The following is an 18,971-nucleotide window of genomic DNA, read 5'->3' as shown; positions in this document are numbered from 1 at the left end:
AAGTTTACATACAGTACACACAATTAGTATTTGGTAGCATTGCCTTTAAATTGTTTAACTTGGGTCAAACGTGTCGTGTAGCCTTCCACAATCTTCCCACAATAAGTTGATTGAATTTTGGCCCATTCCTCCTGACAGAGCTGGTGTAACTGGGTCAGGTTTGTAGGCCTCCTTGCTTGCACACACTTTTTCAGTTCTGCCCACAAATTTTCTATAGAATTTAGGTTTTAGTTGGGACACTCCAGTACCTTGACTTTGTTGTCCTTAAGCCATTTTGCCACAACTTTGGAAGTATGCTTGGGGTCATTGTCCATTTGGAAGACCCATTTGCGACCAAGCTTTAACTTCCTGACTGATGTCTTGATGTTGCTTCAATATATCCACATAATGTTCCTGTCTCATAATGCCATCTATTTTGAAAAGTGTACCAGTCCCTCCTGCAGCAAAGCACCCCCACAACATGATGCTGCCACCCCCGTGCTTCACGGTTGAGATGGTGTTCTTCAGCTTGTAAGCCTCCCCTTTTTTCCTCTGAACATAACAATGGTCATTATTTCCAAACAGTTCTATTTTTGTTTCATCAGACCAGATGACATTTCTTCTAAAAGTAAAATCTTTGTCCCCATGTGCAGTTGCAAACCGTTGTCTGCCTTTTTTATGGCGGTTTTGGAGCAGTGTATTCTTCCGTGCTGAGCGCCCTTTCAGGTTATGTCGATATAGGACTCGTTTTACTGTGGATATAGATACTTTTGTACCTGTTTCCTCCAGCATCTTCACAAGGTCCTTTGCTGTTGTTCTTGGATTGATTTGCACTTTTCGCACCAAAGTACATTTATCTCTAGGAGACAGAACGTGTCTCCTTCCAGAGCAGTATGGCGGCTGCGTGGTCCCATGGTGTTTATACTTGTGTACTATTGTTTGTACAGATGAACGTGGTACCTTCAGGCTTTTGGAAATTGCTCCCAAGGATGAACCTGACTTGTGGAGGTCTACAATTATTTTTCTGGGGTCTTGGCTGATTTCTTTTGATTTTACCACGATGTCAAGCAAAGAGGCATTGAGTTTGAAGGTAGGCCTTGAAATACATCCACAGGTACACCTTCAATTGACTCAAATGATGTCAATTAGCCTACCAGAAGCTTCTATAGTTTGTTAACAAGAAATTTGTGGAGTGGTTGAAAAATTAGTTTTAATGACTCCAACCTAAGTGTATGTAAACTTCCGACTGCAACTGTACTTAAGTATCAAAGGTAAATGTAATTGCTAAAATATAGTTAACTAATAAAAGTAAAAATAATAAAGAATTCCTTATTACATAATTTACAAATGAAGCATTTGTGTTTCGTGAATCCGCCAGATCAGTGGCAGCACGGATGACCAGGGATATTATCTTGATAAGTGCGTGAATTTGACCATTTTCCTGTCCGGCTAAGCATGAAAAATGCAACAAGTACTTTTGGGTCTTAGGGAGAATGTATGGAGTAAAAAGTACATTGTTTTCTTCCGGAATATAGTGAAGTAAAAGTATTCCAAAATATAAATTGTAAAGTACAGATATCCCCAAAAACAACTTAAGTAGTACTTTAAAGTATTTTGTACCTCAGTACTTTACACCACTGCATCCATAACCCAACGTTCACTTTAGTTTTCGCAACTCGTCGACAAATGACTTTATGGGAGAGGCTGTACCAAAGAGGTTGTTCGGACAACAGAGTGGGATAACTCACCATTTAACTTAGTCCAGATGAGTCCCTGGGACGTCTTTCTATCCACCAAAGGATGCAACAGAATATAAATACCCAAATGGTAACACAATTCAACAAGCTGAAAACTAGAAATTTAACATTAGGTTTTAATTGGGGACAACAGCACCAAGAGTAAAAGGCCTCTGTATAGAACATCCATCTCACTGATGATTCATAAGTATGTACAAGGTTCACAGTATGTTCACTTATCTGGGTTTAGAGAGCGTGCCGTGTCCAGAACCACAGGCCCCACTGATGATGTGGACATAATATTGAGTCTGTACTACCTCATGAAAATCATGGGGGCTACCCAACTTGCAGCAGCACAGATAGAGTCCAGGAAGGTCCCTCTGAACAGGGACCATGAAGTGGCCATACCCCTGGTGGAGTGTGCTACCACACCGTCTGGAGAAGGTCTTCATGCTGCAGCATATGATTTTGATACCGCATTGGTAATCCAATGTGCTAGTCTCTAGTTATGCTAGTTATGATTAAAAGGGCTGGTTAGCATGTGATGATGAAAGCAATTTAGGTAAGATTGCTTTATTTAGCTGAAGCACTGCCTTAGATCCATCTTCTGCTAAAGTGAGACGTGCTTTCTAACCATCCTTCACATGTAATTCTCCAACACGCTTGGCTGAAACAATAGCCAATAGATAGGCAGTCTTTACTGAGAGCTCACATAGCTCAAGTAAAAATTGCCTCAAATGGTGGACTCATAGTTGATCGTAAGAAAACATCTAACTCCCATGAGGGTATTGAAGGAGCCTTGGGGGACCGTAGCCTACAGGCACCTTTCATTAATTGCTAGACAAGAGGGTCTGCCCCTGGTGATGCACCTGCAATCTGGTCATGACCCATAGAGATGTCTTCCATATACATTTTCAATGTACTGTAGATGCGGACTTCCCTGCAGCCATACATTTCTGGAGGAATGTCAAAATGTCAGAAATTGGGCAGGAAAATGAAGAAATCTGCATGGTCAACACACCACTTCCTGAACATTTTACTTGTAGGAATACAAGGTTTGCTTAGCGCAGGGCTTTCCAACCCTGTTCCTGGAGAACTACCGTCCTGTAGTTTTTCACTCCAACCCTAATCTAGCGCACCTGATTCCATTAAAATGAAATGTTATTTGTTACATTCCCCGAATAACCAACAATGCAGTTCAAGAAACGTTTAGTAAAATATTTACTAAATAAACATAGTAAAAAATTAATAAATAATAAAATCAATCAAAAAGTAACACAAATGTACATAACAATAACAAGGCTATATACAGGAGGTACCGGTACCGAGGCAATGTGCGGGGGTACAGGTTAGTCAAGGTAATTTGTAAAGTGACTATGCATATATAATAAACAGTGGGGGGGGTGTCTGGGTGGCCATTTGAATAGTTTAGTTGTAGAGCAGTCTTATGGTTTTGGGGTAGAAGCTGTTAAGGAGACTTTTGGTCCTAGACTTGGCGCTCCACCGCTGTGCGGTAGCAGAGAGAACAGTCTATGACGTGGGTGACTGGAGTCCAGAAAATCACATTGTAGGATTTTTAATGAATTTATTTGCAAATTATGGTGGAAAATAAGTATTTGGTCAATAACAAAAGTTTATCTCAATACTTTGTTATAGACCCTTTGTTGGCAATGACAGAGGTCAAACGTTTTCTGTAAGTCTTCACAAGGTTTTCACACACTGTAGCTGGTATTTTGGCCCATTCCTCCATGCAGATCTCCTCTAGAGCAGTGATGTTTTGGGGCTGTTGCTGGGCAACACGGACTTTCAACTCCCTCCAAAGATTTTCTATGGGGTTGAGATCTGGAGACTGGCTAGGCCACTCCAGGATCTTGAAATGCTTCTTACGAAGCCACTCCTTTGTTGCCCGGGCGGTGTGTTTGGGATCATTGTCATGCTGAAAGACCCAGCCATGTTTCATCTTCAATGCCCTTGCTGATGGAAGGAGGTTTCATTTGACCATATGACATTCTCCCAATCTTCTTCTGGATCATCCAAATGCTCTCTAGCAAACTTCAGACGGGCCTGGACATGTACTGGCTTAAGCAGGGGGACACTTCTGGCACTGCAGGATTTGAGTCCCTGGCGGCGTAGTGTGTTACTGATGGTAGGCTTTGTTACTTTGGTCCCAGCTCTCTGCAGGTCATTCACGAGGTCCCCCCGTGTGGTTCTGGGATTTTTGCTCACCGTTCTTGTGATCATTTTGACCCCACGGGGTGAGATCTTGCGTGGAGCCCCAGATCGAGGGAGATTATCAGTGGTCTTGTATGTCTTCCATTTCCTAATGATTGCTCTCACAGTTGATTTCTTCAAACCAAGCAGCTTACCTATTGCAGATTCAGTCTTCCCAGCCTGGTGCAGGTCTACAATTTTGTTTCTGGTGTCCTTTGACAGCTCTTTGGTCTTGGCCATAGTGGAGTTTGGAGTGTGACTGTTTGAGGTTGTGGACAGGTGTCTTTTATACTGATAACAAGTTCAAACAGGTGCCATTAATACAGGTAACGAGTGGAGGACAGAGGAGCCTCTTAAAGAAGAAGTTACAGGTCTGTGAGAGCCAGAAATCTTGCTTGTTTGTAGGTGACCAAATACTTATTTTCCACCATAATTTGCAAATAAATTCATAAAAAATCCTACAATGTGATTTTCTGGATTTTTTTCTCTCATTTTGTCTGTCATAGTTGAAGTGTACCTATGATGAAAATTACAGGCCTCCCATCTTTTTAAGTGGGAGAACTTGCACAATTGGTGGCTGACTAAATACTTTTTTGCCCCACTGTAGGTCCTGGATGTCAGGAAGCTTGGCCCCAGTGATGTACTACCCTCTGTAGCGCCTTACGGTCAGATGCCGAGCAGTTGCCTACCAGGCGGTGATGCAACCGGTCAGGATGCTCTCGATGGTGCAGCTGTAGAACCTTTTGAGGATCTGGGGGCCCATGCCAAATATTTTCAGTCTCCTGAGGGGGAAAAGGTGTTTTCGTTCCCTTTTCACAACTGTCTTGGTGTGTTTGGACCATGATAGTTTGTTGGTGATGTGAAACTTGAAACTCTTGACCTCCTCCACTTCAGTCCCGTTTATGTAAATGGGGGCCTGTTTGGCCCTCCTTTTACTATAGTCCATGATCCGCTCCTTTGTCTTGCTCACATTGAGAGAGAGGTTCTTGTCCTGGCACCACACTGCCAAGTCTCTGACCTCCTCCCTATAGGCTGTCTCATTGTTGTCGGTGATCAGGCCTACCATTGTTGTGTCGTCAGCAAACTTAATGGTGGTGTTGGAGCTGGTATTCTCATGCATGCTTCAGTGTTGCTTGCCTCAAAGCGAACATCAAAGTAATTTAGCTTGTCTCGTAGGCTCGCGTCACTGGGCAGCTCGCGGCTGGGTTTCCCTTTGTAGTCCATAATACTTTTCAAACCCGACGAGCGTCAGAGCCGGTGTAGTAGGATTCAATCTTAGTCCTGTATTGACACTTTTCCTGTTTGATGGTTCGTCTGAGGGCATAGCAGGATTTCTTATAAGCATCCGGATTAGTGTCCCGCTCCTTGAAAGCGGCAGCTCTAGCCTTTAGCTCGGTGTGGATGTTGCATGTAATCCATGGCCTCTGGTTGGGAAATGTACGTACGGTCACTGTGGGGACGATGTCATCAATGCACTTATTGAAGAAGCCAGTGACTGAGGTGGTATACTCCTCAATGCCTTTGGATGAATCCCGGAACATATTCCAGTCTGTGCTAGCAAAACACTTCTGTAGCGTAGCATCCTCGTCATCTGACCACTTTCATATTGAGTGAGTCACTGGTACTTCTAAGCAGGAATCAGGAGATTGGAATTATGGTCAGATTTACCAAATGGAGGGTGAGGGAGAGCTTTGTATGCGTCTCTGTGTATGGAGTAAAGGTGGTCTAGAGTTTTCTTTCCTCTGGTTGCACATGTGACATGTAGGTAGAAATGAGGTAAGAACGCCGTTTCTGGATGAGCATTTTCTTGTTTGCTTATGGCCTTATACAGCTCGTTGAGTGCGTTCTTAGTGCCAGCATCGGTAAATAGATGGCTACGAATAATATTGATGTGAACTCTGTCATGACTCTCCTGGTCGAGGATCCAAGGCCTCAGATCAGCTTGGCAAATGGCTGACAGATAGCCAGAGCCCCCTCTCTCCCACAGGAGAGGAAAGGGGTGGCTGGGCCAGTTTTATGACACCTCATGGCAATCGTAAATCTTATGCAGCAGAGAACCCTCTCCTGCTCTTCAGTATCAACAAAAGGAATGCCTTTGTCTAGAGAGTCTGTTGCCCGCCCAAAATGTCTAATGCCCAAAAGTGAATATTGGAACAATATTTCTAAGATAGGAATGTTAGCTATGGTCAGTGGTATCTAAAGAATAATCTTGGGATTTTGTGATGTCATTAAAAACTAATGAAAATACTGTAACTTGAATAGCTTTAAAACGGTGTGTCAGGTTTACAATCTTTACGTTGTGTTGGAAATGTGAAGAACGATGAAACTATTTTTGTTAAGATATGAATGTGATTTCAGTTTTCAAACGAGATCATAGTTTTCATGTCCTTTGCACATTAACTAAGCCACGCCCCGAATCAGGTCAGAAGAGCGTGTCAGTGTGATGGAACCGCCCTTTTCGACCAGAGTTCTTTAAAGGACTCTAAGAATTAACATACCAGACCAGCAGATGTGAAGTGTGAGCTAAACATTACAAATGGTTGAAACTCTAAGACCAGAAAACACGACTGAAAATGGTAAGAACTTTGAATCTTCACACGAGGTGAAGAGAAAGACTAGACATTAACATTGCCAGTCTGCAGCTGGGCATGTAAAAGTGGTCAACCATTGGTGCATGTGAAGATCTGTTCTATTTGAACACTCCATTACAAGACCAAGACAACTACGAAGAAGGACATTGTGACCTCTGGTGGACAACCAGTGCTTTACACCCATCGAGCCATTCCCCATAGAAGGATCAATTGGTTTCAACAGAGAGACGACGAACAAAGACATCTACATGTAAATACATTGCATTTCTTACCCAAACGGGCAGTGGCTCGTGTATAAGGTATGTATGTGGTTACTTTGAGCGTACTTTACAAGCGTACGATAAATGTCCCTTTTTCTCCTATCTATCTATTTTCCCCACCCTCTTCTCCATATCTGTGTAATAAGGGATGTAAAGGTGTTTATTTGCCCAAAGCTCCCTTCCTACCTGGTGCAGTGCCGTTGACCTCAGTCCACCCTGGCGCTTGATGTGTCTGTCCTCTCAGTACTGGGAGAAAGTGCCGGAAGTACTGGGAAGAAGTACCGGAGTGCAAGGTGAACCGCCTTGATCTCCAGTACGTTGACGTGAGCTGTTGTCTATGGTGATGTACTATACACCATTGGACCCCTGACTGGTTCAAGACTGCTTTCCATCCCTGTAGGGAGGCGACTGTGGTCAAAGTCACCCGGCTGTAAACTCCGCCTATAACTCCACTGGGAGTTTGTAGAGTAAGGTGCTACTATTGTATTGCTCTCCAGCAACTAATTGAAATGGTCAGCTTTTTGTGTTTGTCCCTTCTGGGACACAGATTGTGTCTGTTGTACCAGTGCTGTATTGACCACATGTGGAGCAAGCCCAACGGTACAGCATGGACTGCAGGAGCTAGGAATCTTAGGAGCCTCTGACTCTCTAGCACTGTCACCTGTTTTCTCAGTTCGAATGTTGAAAGACAATTTGTCAATGACTCCACTCTTTCTGGAGAGCATGATTTGATTGTCCAGTGCCAACCCCAGGAAGTGCACACACTGAGTCGGGACCAGATAACTATTTTCAGAGTTAATTGTTTGTCCCAACTTGGAGAGGAGATGTGGTACCACGGATGGGCAATTGGGCATCATTGGCAAAAGTGGGCATGTAAGTAATCCATACCCAACCCTCTAGTAAGTTGTGACTAACTAGACTGACTTGATGACCACAATTATCCTATTTACATTTTGTAGTCAGTTTTGACACTAGAATGCATGTTTCTGACTCATGGATGCCACATAGAACTAAGTTATCTGGTTTTAAACAGCCTAAGGGGCAGTTGACCTTTACTCCATCCCAAACTGCAGAGATGCTCAGAGGTTTGGATAAGTCAAAGGTGTCCCACTTTCCATCCCTCCAAAGCTGGATGACATTTTTATATTTGAGGGCCCAATACATTTGATTTAGAGTATGTAATGAAGTCACAAAATGATTAGGGAGTATGTTTAGTGGAGTTAAAGTCCTTAATTAGGAGTCTCCCAGCGTGGAAAATGAGCAGACCTAGAGAGAAGCCCAAAGTGGAGTGCGGGAGATCGAGAGTGAAATGTTGGTGAAACTGTGACTGAGATGGACTTGTTTTTTTATTTTTTATAATTCTATATTATGAACTTCTCAGAAACCTACCTAAGCAGCTAAATGAAGCTCAAACATCTCAACCCACCCAAAGCCATTGTTTCCCCACCAAAGCCCATCTGGCAACACTGCGCCCACCCAGGCAAAAGTCGTGCGGCCGCAGGTTGCAAAATGCATGCACAATTAGAATGAACTTGGGTGCACAGGGCTTGCGAACAAAGATGGTGCCGACAGAGATGGTCGCCTCGCTTCGAGTCCTTGGGAAACTATGCAGTATTTAGTTTTTAAATGTATGATTTCTTACATTGTTATCCCAGAAAATCTTAAGTGTTATTACATACAGCTGGGAAGAACTATTGGATATAAAATCGACGTCATCTTACCAACATTACGACCATAAATGCGACTTTCCCAAAGTGGATTCTTTGTTCAGACCACCAACCAGCACATTGAATCTAATCACAGAGCCCAAAACAACATCGCCGCAGAAGAGAGTCCTCCTGGTCAGAATTCGAAGACGTGCACACCACCCGCTGCTTCCGAGTATATTGCTCTCCAATGTCCAGTCTCTAGACAACAAGGTGGATGAAATTAGGGCAAGGGTTGCCTTCCAGAGAGACAGAGATTGTAACATTCTCTGTTGTTTCACAGAAACATGACTGTCTCGGGATATGTTGTCGGAGTCAGTACAGCCACCGGGTTTCTTCATGCTTTGCGCCGACAGAAATAAGCATCTCTGTGTGTATGCTTCATGATTAACGACTCATGGTGTAATCCTCTCTAGGTTTCTTCCTAGGTTTTGGCTTTTCTAGGGAGTTTTTCCTAGCCACCGTGCTTCTACACCTGCATTGCTTGCTGTTTGGGGTTTTAGGCTGGGTTTCTTTACAGCACTTTGAGATATCAGCTGATGTACGAAGGGCTATATAAATACATTTGATTTGATTTGATATGTACATATTCTTATTCCATCCCTTTAGATTTATGTGTATTAGGTAGTTGTACTGGAATTGTTAGATTACTTGTTAGATATTACTGCACTGTCAGAACCAGAAGCACAAGCATTTCGCTACACTCGCATTAACATCTGCTAACCATGTGTATGTGACCAATAACATTTTATTTTATTTATAGTATATGGTTCATGGCCGGGAGGCAGCCTGGTTACAAAACAAATGCAATCACTTTTAAACCAGTGCAAATTCAGCCCACCCCGTTCTGGTTCCCATTAGATGGGCAAGCGCCAAAGTTAAAACAAGGCAACAGTAAACATGACGTCCCCCACAAATGATGCAGCGTATATTACAATTGTTTTCCCCCTCGCTGTATATAATGGGCCGATCTTATAGGTCCTTATGGGAAACGTGTTGCTCATGAGGAGATGCATATATGTAAAAACATATATGACTGTAGCTCAAACGGTACAGGAGATATGCTTGCTCAAAGTTTAGAATTTCCGTTGATTACTATATCGCCCCCCTTGGGCCAACCATTCCACTCATCTGCTCCAGCCATTACCACAAGCCCGTTCTCCCCAATTAAGTTTCCACCAACCTCCTGTGATACATACATACCTACCTACATACCTACCTACCTACCTACATACATACATACATACATACATACATACATACATACATACATACATACATACTAGAACAGAGAAAGATCCATAGTCCCCCTCGATTACATCGTGAAAACTAAAATGAGCTTTTTGGTCTTAATTTAAGGTTAGGGTTAGGCATACGTTAATCAGTGTGGTTAGGGTTATGTTTCAAATCAGATATTAAGATCAATTGTAGAAATGGGCGGGGTTTATGCCTGTTAGTTGACGACCCTATAGGCAGTGCGAGCTAAAATAAGGGGATTCGATTAGTCTGGCCCGGGCGCCTGGGAATGCGAGTTTTGCATTGGTTGACAGTGGCTGTAGTTGTTTGGCAACCGGGCTGCCTCCCGGGCGCGAGCCAGGCCCCCCGTATAAAAGCCCACGGTGAAGTAGGCTCAAACAAAAGTGACGTAATTAAGCACGTGGAGTTATGACTTGAATTCTGTGTTTTCACATGCAAAAGTGATTGCTTTTGATAAGAAAATGTTGACATATATTTTATGGAAAAATATTGTAAGTTTCTGGTTGACGGACCATGCTGCCTTGTTGACAACATGACCGAGCAGCGCGGGCCATGTTCAGGTTCTATGCGGTTCAGCATAATCGAATTGGCCCATTGAATCGTCATTCTTCGTTTTAACCGGTTGTTTTAAGCATCCATCAACTGCTAATGATATTAGGTACATTTCATATTCGCAAATGCAAATGGTCTAATTCAAAACCGAACTTTTTTCACTTTATAAATGAATTTAAACAATACGGCACTGCTTTAACTAAAATGAAAAACAAAAAGGTAATTCGAACCTGTTGTATTATTAATGAATATGATTTGTTTGTTTAGGATATCTGGCAATGTAAATAGTTTGTATGTATGCTTGTTTGCATATGACTATTCCTCTTTTGTTTGTTGATAGTTGTTAATAAAAAAATAAATGAAAGCGTCCAGGCGACTTCCGTAAACGTACATCGTTCCTAGTTAATTTGGTTGGCTGCTAAAATTACGATTTTAGCCAATCACATTGTCCCAGGTCACACACAGCAAATGTACAGGAAGGAAAGATGGCAGCCAGAAATGGGAAAAATGGTCTACTTGAGAAAGTAAGAATTATTTTACACCGTCATTTATAAAACACAGGGATTGGGATTAAACCTGTCGTGCTTGGGTCTTTTTCAATAGTTGGCCGCCTAGCCGATATTGTATTACTCCACGGCAAGCATGTCTATCAGACAGACCGTTCATTTTGAGATTAAGCTAACGTTAACAGTAGTTTTTAGCAAGCTACTGTAATTTTATAAGGCTGGAAGGAAATAAAGGAATTGGCCATGCAAATAACGTGGCCTTTAGTGGTAACGTTATGTAATTTCAAGAGGAACGCAGATCTCATTTGAAGTGAGGGAAGCTGTTTGACCAGCTAGCACAACTTGGCTAAGTTATGGCTAGCCATGCTAGCTAATATTCTTCCTGGTTGATGTTGGCTAGTCCGATGTTAACACTACGCGCTAGATACACTAACGTTATATATCCAAAAGTATGGAGACATCCCTTCAAATTAGTGGATTCGGCTATTTAAGACACACCGGTTACCGACAGGTGTATAAATTCGAGCACACAGCCATGCAATCTCCATAGACAAAAATAGGCAGAAAAATGGCTTTACTGAAGAACTCAGTGACTTTCAATGTGGCACCGTCATAGGATACCACTTTTCCAACAAGTCCATTCATAAAATTTCTGCCCTGCTAGAGTTGTCCCAAACAACTGTAAGTGCAGTTATTGTGAACTGGAAACGTCTAGGAGCAACAACGGCTCAGCTGTGAAGTGGTAGACCACACTAGCTCACAGAAATGGACTGCCGGGTGCTGTTGCGCGTAGAAATCGTCTGTCTTGGTTGCAACACTCACTACCGAGTTCCAAACTGCCTCTGGAAGCAATGTCAGCACAAGAACCGTTTATCGGAAGCTTCATGAAATTAGTTTCCTTGGCTGAGCAGTCGCACACAAGCCAAAGATCACCATGCACAATGTCAAAAGACGGCTGGAGTGGCAAGAATCTCTGGAGTGATGAGTCACACTTCACCATCTGGCAGTCCGACAGACAAGTAAAAATACTTTAAAGTACTACTTAAGTAGTTTTTTGGGGGTATCTGTACTTTTCTATTAATATTTTTGACACTTTTACATTTACTTCACTACATTCCTAAATCAAATCATGTACTTTTTACTACATGCATTTTACCTGACACCCAAAAGTACTCGTTACATTTTGAATGCTTAGCAGGACAGGAAATGGTCCAATTCACGCACTTATCAAGACATGGTCATCCCTTCTGCCTCTGATTTGACGAACTCACTAAAGACAAATCATATTTTGTAAATGATGTCTGAGGGGTTTTGTGTGCCCATGGCTATCCATACATTTTAAAAACAAGAAAATTGTGCCTTCTGCTTTGCTTAAAATAAGGAATTTGAAATGATTTATACTAGGGGTGCATGATATATCGGTGAACATATCGGAATCGGTTGATATTAGCTAAAAATGGCGACATCGGTATTGGCCCAATATCTAGTTTAACACCGATGTTAAAAACCGATGTCAAAGCTACCGTGCATACCTTATATATATATTATTATTACATGGCGTAATAACGGCATATAAAATTTGGCGCTACACGTGCAACAAAGCATTCCTAACCTAGCCCGGTCGAGCAGTCATTTGAAAGAGTAAGACCATTTTAGCAAGACAAGTAAAAGGCGAAACCATTAAAGCCAAGATAATGGAATTCATTGCCCTTGACATTCAACCGTTCTCCGTTGTGGGTGATGTTGGCTTTCGCCGGCTGGTCGAGCACTGGTACACACTACCAAGTGCGCTATTTTTCAGATGTTGCCCTACCGGAGTTACACAGTAATAGCATCACTGCTATTACTGTAGCTTCACGACATGCATACTATGGAATGCAGTTTGGGTCTTTGCGTGTCAAAAAAGATACAGTAGCACTGTCAAAGCTGTACAAAAAAAGTCTGCAAACAAACACCGGCCACGAATGATGTGTTTACAATACAGAGTTGGTAATAAAGAATAATTTGTTTGATCGCAACTTTTGGCGTAGCTTTAGCTTGGTACCTAGCTAGCACCAATACAGCCAGCCTGAAAACAATGACCAGTAGAATCTGCAGTCATTTTCATTATTGTTAGCAATGATTTAGGAATCCTTGTAAGTATTAGCTAGTTTGCCACTTGTGGTTCGCCTATTGAAATGTAACTTCAGTTCATGAAAAAAATAGCTAGCCAGCTTCTTAACCCTGTTGCCCAAAGCTAATGTTATAAGCAGCCAGCTAGCTTCATCTGGCTAGTGAGGCTCGACCGGGTTGTGTTGTGAAGCTAGCCACAATAACGATTAGGCACAATAGTGTAATTTGCGGTTTGCCAACAAAATAAGTGCCATTGACAATGATGCAAATTAATACAAATAGTAGAATTATGCCATGAAGGCTAACCGCAAAGTCCACTTTATAAGACAGGTATGAACTGTTTTATAAATTAGGGTTATTTTAGATGTCACCTAGCCATATTGTTAGCTAGCTAACTATAGCTACTGAAACAGATTATGTTGTGTTGTTTGACACAACAAATAGTGTTATTTTACGTCTCTTTTTTGACACGCAAACGGCATTCCATAGAAATCCTGGTTGAGAATGAAACGACTGAACAACGAAACTGCACAGCAAGTAAGTGAAGGAAATAGGGTTTGATTGTTTTACTGGTAATGGGGACTAAAGTAAATGCCAACAAAATAACTTTTTGGTCAGTGTGGTGTGTGTGTGTGTGTAACCTTTATTTAAATAGGCAAGTCAATTAAGAACAAATTCTTATTTACAATGACGGCCTGGACGACACTGGGCCAATTGTGCGCCGCCCTATGGGACTCCCAATCGTGGCCGGATGTGATACAGCTTGGATTCGAACCAGGGACTGTAGTGCCTTAGACCACTGCGTCCATTTGTGTGTTAATTGTTTAACTGTACTAGAATGCTTAAAAGGCCGCTAAAATGTAAAATATCGGTTATCGGTATCGTTTTTTTGTCAAGGAAAATATTGGATATCGGTATCGGCCAAAAAAGTAATATCGGTGCATCACTAATTTATACTTTTACTTTTAATACTTATGAATATTTTAGCAATTACACTTACTTTTGGTACTGCAGTATATTTGGAATCAAATACTTTTTAGACTTTTACTCAACTAGCATCTTACTGGGTGATTTACTTTTACTTGAGAAACTTTCTATTAATATATATATATACTTTTACTCAAGTATGACATTTTGGATCTTTTTCCACCACTGATGTACACACACATACTACCGTTCAAAAGTTTGGGGTGAAGAAAAGAAAAGCAAATGTTTTGTCCATTTAAAATAGCTAACACAACGTGCCATTGGAACACAGGAGTCATGGTTGCTGATAATGGACCTCTGTAGATATTCCATAAAAAAATCAGCCGTTTACAGCTACATTAGTCATTTACAACATTGTCTACACTATATTTCTGATCAATTTGATGTTATTTTAATGGACAAAATGTGCTTTTCTTTCAAAAACAAGGACATTTCTAAGTGACCCCAAACTTTAGAGCGGTAATGTGTGTGTAGATACAGTTGAAGTCGGAAGTTTACATTTAAACTCAGTTTTTCACAATTCCTGAACGTTTAATCCAAGTAAGAATTCCCTGTTTTAGGTCAGTTAGGATCACCACATTATTTTAAGAATGTGAAATGTCATAATAATAGTAGAGAGAATGATTTCTTTCTTTCATCACATTCCCAGTGGGTCATAAGTTTACATGCACTCAATTAATATTCGGTAGCATTGCCTTTAAATAGTTTAACTTGGGTCAAACGTGTCGGGTAGCCTTCCACAATCTTCCCACAATAAGTTGGGTGAATTTTGGCCCATTCCTCCTGACAGAGCTGGTGTAACTGAGTCAGGTTTGTAGGCCTCCTTGCTCGCACACGCTTTTTCAGTTCTGCCCACAAATTTTCTATAGGATTGAGGTCAGGGCTTTGTGATGGCCACTCCAATACCTTGACTTTGTTGTCCTTTAGCCATTTTGCCAAAACATACATGCATACATACATCACATTCTTTGCTCAAGTGCTTTTTAGACTGTTATTGTCATATCTTATTGCTTTCTAGCTACTCTGTTGACAGTTCTTCAGGAACGTGTGGTAGCTAACTAGCGTGTAAATTGTTCACAAACAAATTAGTGAATGTGCTAGGAAGTTTTGAAAGTTGGATCATCTTATATCCTTTGTGGCTTTAAGTGTTCTTACCTTGTGATTTTGAACATTCAAAGCAACTAGGAAACATCCATGGCAGGCATTGTCACCTTAGCTTGCTACATAACTTCTGAGGGATAGAAAGCACGAGCACCACCACAAATCAGCCTACACAACTGCACACACACCCCTCTTTACTATGACAACTAGCATAGCCTTGTCAGCAGATGACTGCTGTCTGAACACACACACACACATCCGATATGGTCACTTATAACTTGCTGTTTGGACAGTCAGTAGTCCAAAATGGATTTGAGCATTAAAGGCCTGCAGTGTGAACAAGGCTTAATTGTAATCTGTAATAGGAGTTTGGTACAGGAGGAAACTCTGTCAAGAACTGTGTTGCTCATTCTGTTGACCATTGTCATTTGCTTTCAGTGGAGGATTGATGAGAAACCTGTGAAGATTGACAAATGGGATGGTGCAGCTGTCAAGAATTCTCTTGATGATGCAGCAAAGAAGGTTTGCATACAGTACATTGAGGGGAGTTTCAACATTCTCTTGTATGTTAAAAAGGTGTATGGTTTTGATATTTTACATATGTTTTGATAATATTTTTCCAACATTCATCAGGTCCTCTTGGAGAAGTATGGTTATGCAGAGAACTTCAATCTCGTAGATGGACGTCTCCTTATTTGCACAATCTCCTGCCTCTTCGCCATCGTAGCTTTAATTTGGGACTTCCTTTATCCATTCCCTGAGTCCAAGCCAGTCCTGGCAATCTGTGTCATATCATATCCTTTTAATGGAAAAATAATTAAATTACTGCTTTGTCACAATAACAGACATGTATGAAGGTGGCATGATTGCCTACAGATTGAGGTAATTTAGTACTACAACCTAACATGCCTTATTGCTTTTATAAAAACAATTCCAACTGGGAATATTGCTTTAATGTCCTCTACAGTTGTATTTCTTTTTTTAGATTAACAGACTGATGCTGATAACATGTTTTTGATAGGCTATTATTACTCACCCAAAGTATTTTACTGCCCAAATTGACACTCACGGCTTAGTAACTTCATTGTCCTTCCAAAAATGTTCATTATTGGATTCTGGAATTTATATATTCAAGTTTTCCCTAACTGATCCTTACTTATTTCATAATGATGGGCATTCTAACCTTATATACCTCCTACCAAGAAAAGAACATCTTCCTTGTTTCTGTCCAGAAGGACCCCGCTGGCATGGACCCTGACCACACTTGGCAGCTTTCATCTAGTCTGAAAAGGTTTTTTTTTTTTTATGGTTTACTTTTTGTGCAGTTTTTTTGGTACTACCACATTTTCTGAGTAATGCCTGGTAATGTTTTTAATTTATCTGGACTTCTATCTTGAAAAGTCCTGCCTAGCAAATGCCTAGCAAATTGTGACTTCTACTCTCTGCAGGTTTGATGACCAGTACACTCTAAGAGTGTCCTTCTCAGATGGGAAGTCGAAACACACGCGGGTGCAAGAGATCACGAAGTCTGTGGGGGCTTTCTTTGACGGGAACGGAACACTGGTCATGGACCAGTTTGAAAAGTGTGTGTCAAAACTCCATGATACCTTGGCCACTGAAAAGAAGACAAAATAATAATGATCAGACATAGCCTTCTTTACAATGCTGCACCACACTGGCAGAAACTGCAGTAGAGCACACTGGTTTTGTACGGTTCTGGGTGCATTTGAATTAGTTATTGGTTGTTATAAAAGTCTGTACGCCAGCGTTTGTTGTCCATTATTTAATTTGTCCAATAAATTTTGACTGTTGTGCAGAATTTCTTTTTCTTCCTATGCTTACCTTGATACAAGTCTCATCTAGACATTGCTTTTAAGAACCCCTAAGACAACTCAAAACAAAGATTAATAAAATATTTCTTGCACCACTCAAGTTTTTATCTTCACCATTGAATGGTCGTTCTAAAAATGAAGAGATTATTCCTTTTATTTTACTGTTTAACTTCTCTTCCCCACATTTTATGCTGCCTTACATAATGTGTGCAGTGAATGACCAGATCATTGTTGGAAATTATGTAAAATACATATATTTTTTGTCCTGAAAGCCTTATTCAATGTAACTAGTGTATTTTAAAAGCTTTGCAATCCTACATGTATTTTTCTGTTTATGGATTTTGTTACTACAGTACAGTACAGTATGTAGTTACCATAAGGCTTTAAAGGGCAAAAGAAACGCATCCACACATTTACTAGTCATCACCATTCCTCTCTTCAGTACATGGTTTGTTGGAAGTGTTTCTTTAAAGTTGGAATCCATTTTGGTGAAACTGCCAAGTCCTTTGCGATATTACAGCAACAAATATGTTACTTCGAAAAATGTTTTTTCCCCCCTCCAGATATTGAACATCATTGCACGCAGAGAAGAACCGCAGAGTATGTACTGTGATTTTATTCGTATATAACAGCGCCACTGGTATATATATGATCGGTGGCGCTGTTTCCCCTTTCGCGGCTCTCAGCTTTAAAGCAGGGGTAATTGTTTTGATGTACATGTTTTGTCAACGATTTGGAAATGAAATAGTATTGATTAGTTATCCTCACGTAGGAGTGCATGACCATTGGTTTTCAATTTCCAGTCTCACAGAATATTGAATACACAAGCACATTTAAAAAAAAACTTATATTGGTAAAGTTTCCTGGATTCAGTTTATTTCTCTGTAGTATGACTTTAAAAGTGAGTGGTACAGAGACATTGCCGTTTTTGTCTGTAGATTTTTGGCTTTAGCAACCTTATTGTACGTTCCTGTTCTTCATATAAGTTTAAAATAAAGTTAGAAAGCATTTTTACATTGTCTACTTATTATGTGTCTCAATGAATAGAAGTGCTGATCTGGGCCTGTGTCCACACAGTGTCTCAGAGTAGAAAAGTTGTCCTAAATGCTGGAAATAGAGATATTTTACTCCTTCTCTTATGTGTATGCATGAAGCCTCATAAATCGAGTCCCACCTTGTCGACAGATATATATGAGACCTCATGAGCTGTCATAAACAGTTAAGAGTTACCAGCTGGTGTCTTGATATAGAAAAAGGCACAGAAAGGCAATTGCTTAGGAGTTGTTGAAATAATGTTTTGATATTTCTGTATGATCAACCCATCTTGACCCACATGCAACAGTATGCTTTTGACAATGATTTCACCTGAGGCCTAATTTAGGAGAGACCGGGACATGTCACACTTTTCGCTTAAGTGTAGATTTCTCAGCATTGGTATATCTATTAAGACCAATCTAAATATTGATGAATAGATCAAGGTCTTGCCCCAAAAATTGCACGTTTTTTCAAAACGTATTGCAAAATTAAGTTATTACTGATAAACACTGAGCAGTTGTGACATCTTGCCCCGTAGCGGGTATGGGGCAAACTGTCACAATGTTATGTGTTGTTAGTGCCAACAGTTTGAAGCATTATTCATCACTTGATGAATAAGTAAGAATATTCTAAAAAAAGCTAACTAAATGTTTGCAAGTATATCAAATTTTACTGCTTATTGGTGATAATTACACTTTGTTGTGCTAAGTCCTTATAAATGAACTGAATATGATAATAAATTACAATGTCAATGTTTGTTCCTCTTAAGGATCTGACCTTTTTTTCAATTTTCGCCTAAAATGACATGCCCAAATCTAACTGCCTGTAGCTCAGGACCAGAAGCAAGGATATACATATTCTTGATACCATTTGAAAGGAAACACTTTGAAGTTTGTGGAAATGTAAAATGAATATGGGAGAATGTAACACATTAGAAAAAAGTTAGTTAGTAAAAGATAATACAAAGAAAAAAACATGATTATTTTGTTGTTGTACCATCTTAGAAATGCAAGAGAAAGGCCATAATGAATTATTCTAGTCCCAGTGCAATTTCTATTTTGGCCACTAGAAAGCAGCAGTGTATGTGCAAAGTTTTAGACTGATCC

The 18,971-nt window shown here is 40.6% G+C and overlaps 1 protein-coding gene across 3 annotated transcripts; it reads left to right on the top strand.

Moving 5' to 3' along the window:
- Positions 1-10,655: 10,655 nt before the first annotated feature.
- On the top strand, positions 10,656-17,844 carry LOC110507298 (signal peptidase complex subunit 2). 3 transcript variants are annotated; one of them, XM_090224150.1, is made up of 6 exons: positions 10,732-10,816; positions 13,400-13,447; positions 15,437-15,520; positions 15,632-15,792; positions 16,155-16,289; positions 16,447-17,844. In XM_090224150.1, exons 1-6 carry the CDS (start codon positions 10,778-10,780, stop codon positions 16,631-16,633), a joined length of 654 nt encoding a protein of 217 aa, XP_090080276.1. In that variant the 5' UTR covers positions 10,732-10,777; the 3' UTR covers positions 16,634-17,844. The 3 variants fall into 3 exon arrangements, with proteins under 3 accessions (XP_021442863.1, XP_036820952.1, XP_090080276.1); XM_021587188.3 differs by lacking the exon at positions 13,400-13,447 and having other exon boundaries at positions 10,656-10,816; XM_036965057.2 differs by lacking the exon at positions 13,400-13,447 and having other exon boundaries at positions 10,727-11,817.
- The last annotated feature ends 1,127 nt before the right edge of the window (positions 17,845-18,971 follow it).

The sequence above is a fragment of the Oncorhynchus mykiss genome, chromosome 27 (assembly GCF_057628025.1).
Source record: "Oncorhynchus mykiss isolate SJ-2025 chromosome 27, ASM5762802v1, whole genome shotgun sequence".
Taxonomy (NCBI): Eukaryota; Metazoa; Chordata; class Actinopteri; order Salmoniformes; family Salmonidae; genus Oncorhynchus; species Oncorhynchus mykiss.
Note: the sequence above shows the minus strand (reverse complement) of the source record. Positions and strands in the feature narration are given on the sequence as shown.